The sequence below is a fragment of the Triturus cristatus genome, chromosome 4_1, assembly GCF_964204655.1.
Source record: "Triturus cristatus chromosome 4_1, aTriCri1.1, whole genome shotgun sequence".
NCBI classification, from domain to species: Eukaryota; Metazoa; Chordata; class Amphibia; order Caudata; family Salamandridae; genus Triturus; species Triturus cristatus.
In genome coordinates this window covers 25,603,676-25,615,149 of record NC_140585.1, presented here as the reverse complement: position 1 = coordinate 25,615,149, position 11,474 = coordinate 25,603,676, and the positions used below count along the sequence as shown (strand labels likewise).

The 11,474-nt window shown below is 48.8% G+C and overlaps 1 protein-coding gene across 2 annotated transcripts in view; it reads right to left on the bottom strand.

The window, feature by feature from the left end:
* Positions 1 to 5,784: 5,784 nt before the first annotated feature.
* The window catches only part of LOC146839356 (glutathione S-transferase P-like), a 265,840-nt gene continuing 260,150 nt past the window's right edge, over positions 5,785 to 11,474 (bottom strand). For both annotated transcript variants that reach the window (XM_085651353.1, XM_085651352.1), the window contains one exon: positions 5,785 to 6,141. In XM_085651353.1, the coding sequence (XP_085507479.1) occupies positions 5,953 to 6,141 (189 nt within the window). In that variant the 3' untranslated portion in view covers positions 5,785 to 5,952. The remainder of the gene's footprint in view (positions 6,142 to 11,474) is intronic.

The following is an 11,474-nucleotide window of genomic DNA, read 5'->3' as shown; positions in this document are numbered from 1 at the left end:
CTTGGGTAAGTCTCCTTTTTGGTATCTCATCAAGGGACTTCCAGCCTCCTCCCACCACTGCCCTGCCTTACATCCTTCGCCATTTCATTGCAGCCTCCCCACTGCCGCCAATACCCGGCGTCCTACCCTGCCCACGGCCTGGACACTGGACCTCACACACACGCATCCTCGGGGTAAGTCCACCTCATGTACAGTCCAGGTCCTTCAGCCTTTCGGTTGTTTTCCTCCTCACGCCCCCTTCCCACTTTTCTCACTTTTTGCAGTGCCTCACACCTACCTGCTGCATCGGCACACCCGCCTTGATCTATCCCATTGATTCCTCAGCCAACGACTTTCTTTTTGTCCGGTAAGAAACTGTCCCTTCCCTCCTTGCCCTCCTTGCCGCTCCGGTGTACCATCATCTAACATTTTTGGTCCTCTCCCCCAGGGGCTCCCACATCCCACCCGCATCTAGTACTCAACGCAGGATTCTCATACAGGTTTTGCTGACCCAGCACTCCACCCTTTTGCGCACCGCATACCCCAGACTGGGTTGGAATTATCACCGGTCACATGGTGAGCTCCACCTCGGAACTTCTCAATTTTCCCTTTTATCCCCCCACCCCATGTCCATGCCTGTGGACTAATCACTTGTTCATCCTGTTTCCCCTCTACACAGGGGCCTGTTCTCTTCTTGTTTCCCAACACAGAACAGGTAAACAACCTACCTTCTCCTATATTAGCCGCGTATCTGGAACGCTATAGATCCTGTCCACCCACCTTCCCCGACCCATCCCTTCCCTCCCTCTCTTTCCCACCCTGAATGCCCGCCTACCATAGTAGGTTTCTCTCCTCTTTCAGGTTGTATTACCGAATGCGCCTCTAGTGTGTCTCAGATCCTGCAGACTGTACGTCCAGTCACCGACTCACCACATTAGCAAATATGGGATAACATTCAGGCAATAGAGTGCATTAGGAATTTCCCCATCTTGTATTACTTTCTACTCACCACTGTCATACTATACCTCTGTTCATTATTCACTTGGTTTCTGCGTTTCCACAGCGACCACTTTACACCACTGCTATCACCCACACGTAATTCTCCATTTGTGTACCATGTCACTTATTCTAATGTTCTGTGCTTTCCAGCGCTTTTCTTATGAGGTACTACCCATGAAAGCGGCACACTCACTAAAGTCACTGCTTTTACTGTGTTTTCCCGTGCATTACTCATGATGAACAACACATGAGAGCGGCGCGCTTCCACCAGTCACTGTTCATCCAGTGCTCGGTCCGCAGGTGCACTTAGGGGGATCCCCTCCCCCCATTTCCTTGTTTTATAGTGCAAACAACTTTGTTACTTTCACCTCTTGTACCCCTCACCCATTGTTTTGTATTCTTCCCAGCCCTGAAGAGTCACAGGATCACTCCTTGTGACAAAACACGTGTCGGCTGGGTGTTTGGTTTAATACAGTTGTTGCCTTGTGATATAAAAAATACTTTTTTCAAACTTACTCTAGTGTCGACCGCCGCATTGTTATTACATAAAACACGTATACTGACTTTGTGATATACTCACCACGTGTGCCCAGGACTGTGCTCAGCCCCATCCTAGATTACCCTGCGTGTCTAGTTTTCAAAAATGTATAGGTTTGCTAGGTTTCCCTAGGTGCCGGCAGAGCTAGGGTTCAAGAAAAATAGCTAGGCACTTTGCCAAAAAAGGGTCATTTTTCGTTGTGAAATTGTGGTGTGTCCACGTTGCGTTTTGCGCTGTTTCGTGTTGCGGGCAATAGGCTTACCCACGCAAGTGAGGTACCATTTTTCTTGGAAGACTTTGGGGAATGCATGGTGGGTGGAAATGTGTGGATCCACGCAGATTCCAGAACTTTCCACCACAGAAATGTGAGGAAAATTTGTTTTTTTGACAATTTTTTAGGTTTGCAAGGGATTCTGGGTAACAGAACCTGGTGGGATCCAGTCAAGTCACCCCATCCTGGATTAACCTGGGTGTGTAGTTTTCAGAAATATTTAGGTTTGCTAGGTTTCCCTAGGTGCCGGCAGAGCTAGGGTTAAAAAACTACAGCTAGGCACTTTGCCAAAAAAGGGTCTTGTTTCACTGTGAAATTGTGGTGTGTCCACGTTGCGTTTTGCGCAGTTTCCTGTTGCGTGCACTAGGTCTACCCAGGCAAGTGAGGTACCATTTTTCTCAGAAGACTTTGGGGAATGCTGGGTCGGTGGAAATTTGTGGATCCACGCAGATTCCAGAACTTTCCACCACAGAAATGTGAGGAAAATTTGTTTTTTTAAAAATTTTTTAGGTTTGCAAGGGATTGTGGGTAACAGAACCTGGTGAGAGCCAGTCAAGTCACCCCATCCTGGATTGCCCTGGGTGTTTAGTTTTAAAAAATGTATAGGTTTGCTACGTTTCCCTAGGTGCCGGCAGAGCTAGGGTTCAAAAACTACAGCTAGACACTTTGCCAAAAAAGGGTCATTTTTCACTGTGAAATTGTGGTATGTCCACGTTGTGTTTTGCGCCGTTTCCTGTCGCGGGCACTAGGCCTACCCACGCAAGTGAGGTACCATTTGTTCTTGGAAGACTTTGGGGATAGCGGGGCCGGTGGAAATTTGTGGATCTACGCAGATTCCAGAACTTTCCACCACAGAAATGTGAGCAAAATGTGTTTTCTTAAACATTGTTTGAGGCTTGCAAGGGGTTCTGGGTAACAGAACCTGGTGAGAGCCAGTCGAGTCACCCCATCCTGGATTCCCTGGGTGTCTAGTTTTAAAAAATGTATAGGTTTGCAAGGTTTTCTTCGGTGCAGCGGCAGAGCTAGGTTTAAAAAAATGCCAAAACTGTGTAAAAAATGTTGGTTTTCTGACTAAAGTCTGTCATTCCCTAAAAGCTGGGAAAATGGTGAGTTCAGCCCCACAACCCCTTTTTTAATAACATTTGTAGGGGAAAACCCAGACGCTTTCATTTGCAGCACTTTTTCCCCATTTTTCCCTCAAACAACAAAATTTTGCTGTATTTTGGCTAATTTCTGGGTCCCCTCCAGGGGAATCCACAAACCCTGGATACCTGTAGAATCCCCAGGATGTTGGAAGAAAAGGACATACATTTGGCGTGAATACCTTATGTGGTCAAAAAGTTGCAGGGGCCTAAGCGCTAACTACCCAAATAGCCAAAAAAAGGCTTAGCACGGGGGGGCTAGCAGCGAAGGGGTTAAAAGGCTTCTAAAGTGGGTGGCACATCAATGAACAGGACCTGGATTCATGTAGTACCACTTCACTAAGGCTGGCAAGTCTAAACAAGCACGGGAGGAAGGATCGCACCAGCTCCGGTTGTAGCAGAAGAGTTCCACTCTCACCCGTGGACCCTTCTAATAATTTATTGTGGCAGGTTCCTGGACTGGAGGTTCACCTTTGTCGTCATAGATGACCATTCCAAATACCCGGTGGTTGAGGTGTGGCCAGTGAAGGAGAAAATAATTGCCATTTTAAGTACAGACAATAGACTCTGATTCTAAGGTCAGGACTTTGGTTTCTATCGCAAGAGTCTAGGGGCCTCATTTACAAGAAATTGGCATAAGGTAGTGACACAATTCTTCTTGCTGGGTTGCCGTACACCAATTTGAAAGGGCAGGAATGCCCTGTATTTAAAAGATATGGTGCATTCCTATCTTTTCAGCCGGCACCGGTGTACAATTAGCAGCCGAGCACCAACGCAGGCCCTCTTGCTCCATGGTGCAAGGGGGTCTGTGTTGTTGGCAAAATTGTTTTTGAGCATGATGTGACTCCTATCTGCACAAAAACAATCAAAAGAGGTGTTTTCCACATTTATTGTCTGTCTATGTTTTCCTCATTCTATGTCTGCTGCAACCAGGAGAGCCACAGGACCTGCACACACAACTAGGAGAGCCACAGGACCTGTACACACCCAGGAGAGTCACAGGACGGGCGCACCATCACACCCAGGAGAGCCACAGGAACTGCGCACCATCACACCCAAGAGAGCCACTGGATCTGTGCACCATCACAACCAGGAGAGCCACAGGACCTGCACACCATCACACCCAAGAGAGCCACAGGACCTGCGCACCATCACACCCAGGAGAGCCACAGGACCTGTACACACCCAGGAGAGTCACAGGGCCTGCTCACCATCATACCCAGGAGAGCCACAAGATCTGCGCACCATCACACCCAGGAGAGCCACAGGACCTGCGCACCATCACACCCAGGAGAGCCACAGGACCTGCGCACCACCACACCCAAGAGAGCCACTGGACCTGTGCACCATCACAACCAGGAGAGCCACAGAACCTGCACACACCCAGGAGAGCCACAGGACATGCGTACCATTACACCCAGGAGAGCCACAGGACCTGCACACACAACTAGGAGAGCCACAGAACCTGCACACACCCAGGAGAGTCACAGAACCTGCTCACCATCACACCTAGGAGAGCCACAAGACATGAGCACCATTACACCCAGGAGAGCCACCGGAGCTGCACACAGCCAGGAGAGCCACAGGACCTGCACAGACCCAGGAGAGTCACAAGACCTGCACACCATCACACCCAGGAGAGCCACAGGACCTGCTCACCATCACACCCAGGAGAGCCACAAAATCTGTGCACCATCACACCCAGGAGAGCCACAGGACCTGTACACCATCACACCTAGGAGAGCCACAGGACCTGTGCACCCTCACACTCAGGAGAGCCACTGGACCTGTGCACCATCACACCCATGAGAGCCACTGGACCTGTGCACCATCACAACCAGGAGAGACACAGAACCTGCACACACCCAGGAGTGTCACAGGACCTGCTCACCATCACACCCAGGAGAGCCAAATGACATGCGCACCATTACACCCAGGAGAGCCACCGGAGCTGCACACAGCCAAGAGAGCCACAGGACCTACACGTACCCAGGAGAGTCACATGACCTGCACACCATCACACCCAGGAGAGCCACAGGACCTGCATACCATAACACCCAGGAGAGCCACAGGACCTGCGCACCATCACATCCAGGAGAGCCAAAGTATCTGTGCACCATCACACCCAGAAGAGCCACAGGACCTTCGCACCATCACACCTAGGAGAGCCACAGGACCTGTGCACCATCGCACTCAGGAGAGCCACTGGACCTGTGCACCATCACACCCAGGAGAGCCACAGGACCTGCACCCAGGAGAAACACAGGACCTGCGCACCATTACACACCCAAGAGAGCCACAGGACCTGCGCACCATCACACCTAAGAGAGCCACAGGACCTGCACCCAGGAGAGCCACAGGACCTGCATACCATAACACCCAGGAGAGCCACAGGACCTGCGCACCATCACACTCAGGAGAGCCACTGGACCTGTGCACCATCACACCCAGGAGAGCCACAGGACCTAGGCACCATTTCACCCATGAGAGCCACATAACCTGCACCCAGGAGAGCCACAGGACCTGCACACCATCACACCTAAGAGAGCCACAGGACCTGCACCCAGAAGAGCCACAGAACCTGCACACCATTACACCCAGGAGAGCCACAGGATCTGTGCACTATTACACCCAGGAGAGCTGCAGGACCTATGCACCATCACACTTAGGAGAGCCACTGGACCTGTGCACCATCACACCCAGGAGAGCCTCATGACCTGCAGACCATCCCACCCATGAGAGTCACAGGACCTGAACATCATTACACCCAAACCAGTACACCCAGTTGAGCCACAGGACCTGTGCACCATTACACCCAGGAGACACCCACTGTATCACTAAAACAAACAGCACAATCCGTCTTTAATAAAATGTTTAATATGGTGACAACACAGAATAGTGTGTGGTGCATGCTTGGAAAGTGGCAACTTCCAATGTGCCGCTCCTGATTGGCCCTTCAGGTGTGCTCGTTGATCAGAGGCAGGGGATTGGACGGCTGCACCCGGCTCCGCCTCATGGGCCTATCAGTCATCGAGGTTAATATTGACTGGGCGCTTCTTGTACTCCTGCGTTCTCTGATAGGCTGCGATTTGTGGCCGGGTGCAGAGGCGCTGCACGTAGGCTTCTAGGAGCGGAAGGGATTGCAGGCAGCACGGGTCGAGGTGCAGATGCTCCTGGAGGAGGCTCAAGAGGGTGTAATCAGCGATGGAGATCTAAGGGAGGAAGGAAGAGCAGACACAGCTGTGAAAGGAGGAGTCAGTTACACTGAGCATAAGGAGCTGGAATCTAGTGCCAACAGGTCAATTACAAAGAGAAACGGAGGAGCAATCCAGTACTGAAGGGACAATTACACACAACACAAGAGGAGGAATCCAGCACAGAGGGGACGAGCACACACAGCACCAGGAAGAGGAATCCACACTGAGACCACAAGCACACACAGCACAAGAGATGGAATTCAGCACCAAGGGGACAGTGACACACAGCATCGGGATGAGGACTCCAGCACAGAGGGCAAAATTACACACAGCTTCGGGAGGAGGAATCAAACACTGGGAGGACAATTACACACAGAACCAGGGTGATGAATCCAGCACAGAGGGGACAATTACACACAGCAATAGTGTTAGAATAAAAAAAATTATGCTTACGTACTGCCCTATGTAAGTTACCATTTGTTGCGCCATTTTCTTTGCGGGTGCCATTTACGTTTTTTCGAAACTGATCTTGTTTAATTCCGAGAAATGCTCCCCTCTGGGTTTCGTTTCTTTACTTGGGTTTTGTTTCAGTAATGAATACACTGTTCTTATTAGCGCATACCTTTCTCACTAGAAAGAGGCCCTCTATCCCTTGTCGAGTGGCGGGCTCCGGATGGAGCAACCTTGCACTATGTTGCTTTTTGTAAGATATGAGTGCTGAAACCGTTTTTATCTGAATTTTGCTGTTTAGCTGCACTTGCCTGGAAAATTCCACTGTGGGCGTGTTCTTGCCTGGCTATGAAACGTACATAATGTATCTTTATGCTTGTTGACTTCAGTCCTCTCTGTAGCACTCCTAGTGACTGTACGGATGGAGCTCCGCTCTGAGTGCACATAAATAGGCAGTTATTGGTTTGTATTCTCTACTGTCTGACCAACTCTTCATTTGGTACGGAAGGCTGAGAGGTGGTCATTAGTGACACGAGTGACTCTAAACGGGTTACTTCCTTCAGTTGGTGCTCGAACAGGGACTCCTTCGGGTGATTGATCTATCCCCTTTCAGCAGACGTAGGGAAGGCCGAGGACATCGTCGGGTCGGACTGACGGCTGAGGGATTCTGCAAGAAGAGTTTCTGTTACTTGCAGCTGCCCCTTCTGTCCCGCCGGACGTGCCTCGTCCAGTGGTCATCCCAACTGGAGTCCTGAATGGCGAAACCCTTGGATCTGACCATTAGATCTGAAGAGTCAGCGGTGAAGAACTGGTTTGTTTGTACCACTGATATCGGGTGAGTTTGTTTTGGTTCTTTGTGGATATGGTACCATTGTGGTTTGAGTTTGGTCCTTTTTCGGGAAGCATCAGGTTGTGCACCCAGCAGGGCCTGTTGGCTCGATATTGTGGGCCCAGACCGTGACCCCCGAGAGTCTCAGAGGACGAAGCTCCGCCAGTAAGGGTGGGCTGATGGACTCTTAACTCCCGCCAGATGATGTACAAACTATCTGAGGAGTTTCTTGCACTCTTTCACAGCGTTCAGTGGCTTGCTGTTCCTTATGAACGGACTTAGCACCTTCTGTTAGTTGTCGTAGTGTCTATCGGGGATTGGAGGTGTAGTAGTCCCTAAATTAAATTCCCCTGTGACCCTTATATACATTGTGTTTTTGGTTATTAGAGCAGCTACGGCTGTGGGTTCTGTCTAGACTCTAGATTCTCTAGAAGTCTTTATCCGCTCCCTAAGGTCTTTGACCTCTAGAACACTTTCCCTATGATGGCTGACTTTGCAGGTTTAGCCTTTGATGATGAAACCCTTAGTACTATACTGTCTGACAATACCAGTATCCTAGACTCCCTACCAGAAATGACAGGGAACCCTAAGGACGACTGGGTTACCTTACTTAATCTTAGAAAGACACAGTCATGAACAGCAGTCCATGGTTTAGTCATGGCTGAATATCTGCGAGGGAAGTGCGCCCCTACTGGTCTGATTGTGACCAACACGCCGAGATTATTTCTCACTGACAAACAATTTATGCGGGATTGGTCACTCATTGCCTGGCAGTGTACCCGCGACTGGTTAATTTTGATTATCAGCACGGCGAAACGCCAGGCTGACGCCATCCTCATTGAAATTCAAACATTAGAGGGACAAATCAAAACCACCATTACATCAGCTCTATACAAGAAACAACTGGATGAGACAAATAAGACTAATAAAGAATATAGAGACAACATCTTGATTAATAAAATAGACAAGTTTAAGAAAGACCTGGCCCGTTTTTCTTGGGAGAAAATCTACCCCTACACGAGTGACACTTATGTGGCCCCATTATTTAACAACAAAGGTAGGCGTTATGGGTCCAATTATTCATCATCTGGGTCCGAGTTAGGATCTGACGATTCTGATTCCTCCACAACTGGGGCCCCCCAAGGGAGAGGGAGAGGACAGTTCCGCAGATATAACAAGAGGCGTGGAACTCAGGGATTTTACCCTAACCAAGGCCAATGATGGCCACCGGCTCCTTGGGGTTGTCAACCACCTCCTTTCCCACCACACATGCAATCCTTCCCACCACAACAACAATTCTATCCGAACCAGTCTTTTTTAGACCAGGGACAAGGTCGCGCCAGAGGCAAACGGAGAGGCACCCCCACCGTCCATTGGCAACCAGATCAGACATTCCCGAACACTCGGAGCAGGAGGGGCAACCAGCAGCAAACCTCCAACTTGACCAGCGAATGAACGATCTCGTAGTCAACCTTAGTTCAAGGACCCTCACAGAAAACGAACAGAGTGTCCTAAACAGAGGGTTGGGTTTTGTGCCTACATACTCAGGCGATCCTTTTGCACTGAGGTGTGAGCTGGAGAATTTCTTCAGAAAAATCTGACTCCACATCTTTTTTAAAAATAGAGAGTTGGACGACAACATATCCCCCAGTGATGACATAAACAATGTGAACACTGGGTTACGTCTCAAAAGCAACTTTACACCTTTGCCACATCAGGTCCCTTCCCAGGTTTCGACCTTCGAGAAGGCAGTAACTTATGATGTGATGGCATTATGTGACACACGGTCGACGAATTATTGCAACTTCTCTAAAAAGGACAGATTGGCCCTCCAGAATCTGACAAAAGATACGTCCGTTATTATCAAGCCGGCGGACAAAGGGGTTCAACTGTCCTGCAAGACGCCGCAATCTATCGGACTGAATGCCTCAGACAGCTTTTGGACACTAAATCCTATCAGGTTTTGGGAACAGATCCCACACCCAGATTAACTCTGGAGATAAAACAGCTAGTCGAGGAAGGGGAGGCAGAAGGGTGGATCACGCCACATGAGGCAAAATTTTTGGTAACTAACAACCCTGTGATGCCCTATTTTTACTGCCTCCCTAAAATCCACAAAAACCAACAACCACCCCCAGGACGACCCATTATTTCTGGGATTGGCTCATTACTTGAGCCTTTGTCTAAATTTGTGGATGTTTTTTTATGGCCTATGGTTACTGAGATGCCGACTTACCTCAAAGACACTATTGATGTCTTACGGATTTTGTCTGATATCAAGTTCAACATCAATACCGATATTTTGGCCAGTTTTGACGTGGAGTCACTCTATACGTGCATTCCACAACAAGAAACTTTGTACTCCATCAGGGGACGGCTGGCAGCACGTGATTTGAACAGCATGACCCCCGTCACTTTCATTATGGAGTGCGCCAGAATAGCTATGACGGAGAACTTCTTTAGATTTGAAGACCAGATCTTTCTCCAGACTTCTTGCACCTCTATGGGCAGTGTTTTTGTGCCCAGCCTCGCCAACCTCTATGTTCATCTGTTTGAACAAAATCATGTACTGAACCACAGCAACCCTTACCGTCATCATCTGGTGCTGTGGAAGAGGTACATAGATGACATACTAGTGGTATGGCGGGGCACTAGCCAAGAGATTCTGGACTTCCACACTTGGCTTAACCAGCAAAATGCCTTTTTGAACTTTACCATCAAGTTCAATCAACGACGGTTATCCTTCCTTGATATCGACATTCATTTTCTCCATGAGAATACATTGCAATGTGAATTATACAAGAAACCTATGTCGAGGAATTCTCTTCTCCCCTTCGACAGCTATCACCTGAGGGCCCTCAGGGAGAATCTTCCCATGGGTCAGTTCCTACGTGTGCGGAGGAACTGCTCCACTAGGGATCTTTTTGACAAACATGCCAAAGAATTAGCAATTCAACTCCGGTCGCGTCAGTACCCTAGGCGCCTGGTGCGGCAAGCTTGGAAGAGAGCGTCGAACAATAATCGAGATGCTTTATTGGATAACAGCACTCCCAGGATTCCCAATGACAGGCTCACCTTTGTAACTACCTTCTGTACCCTGTCCAACCGATTACAGAAAACTGTACATAAGCATTGGCATATCCTCAATGCGGCATCCGAAAACATCCCGCCTCCCCTTTTTGCGTTTAAGAAGGGTCCGAGTTTACGGAATAGCCTGGTCCACACACGTCCACTGTCACAGCCCACACGTGATGTTAATACTCTGTGGTCACTACCCCCGGTACGAGGCCATTATCCATGCGGCTCGTGCAGTGTCTGCCCTCAGACCACCAAGACTACATCAGTGGACATAGGGAATAGCCGTCCTTGGATACTACACAACCATACAAACTGTAATTCGGAGCGTGTGATCTATATGATCACATGCCCTTGTACTCTGCATTACATCGGGTATACCACACGCAAAGTGAAGCTCCGCATAAGTGAGTATAAGAGTACTATCCGATGCATGAAACGGTCCACTTGTCTGACAGATCATTTTCTGGCCAAGCAACATAAGGCCGATGATCTGAGGTGGCTTGTGCTGGAACGTCCTTTCATTCCCCAGCACGTAACAGATATTTCAAGGTTTCTATTCTCCAAAGAGCAGAGGTGGATTTTCAGATTGAAAACAGACACATACGGCCTTAATGATAGTATACCATGGGCCTCTATCTGAAATCCTATTTGACAATCATCAGTCTGAAAATCGACTGTTGCATAGATACTTTATCAGAGACTCCATCACACACGATATTCCTAATCATTGATAGGATAGTTGATCCTAAAGGACATCTGCGCTATTGTGTATAGGAGTACTCATACTCCATCTCACAGCTAGGCATCCGCCATTCTTCACGCACTGTCTGTCTCTATGGTTTGTCAATATATCCTTGGTCAATGTATGTGAACATGGAAATCGGCTGCAGTTGCTGGTTTCCCCTGTTGGCTACATTTGTATTATTCTATCTTGTATTTAGAGTAAGTGTTTTGGTGGTTAAGTCCCTTGGTTTCACTCTTTCTGTACTTA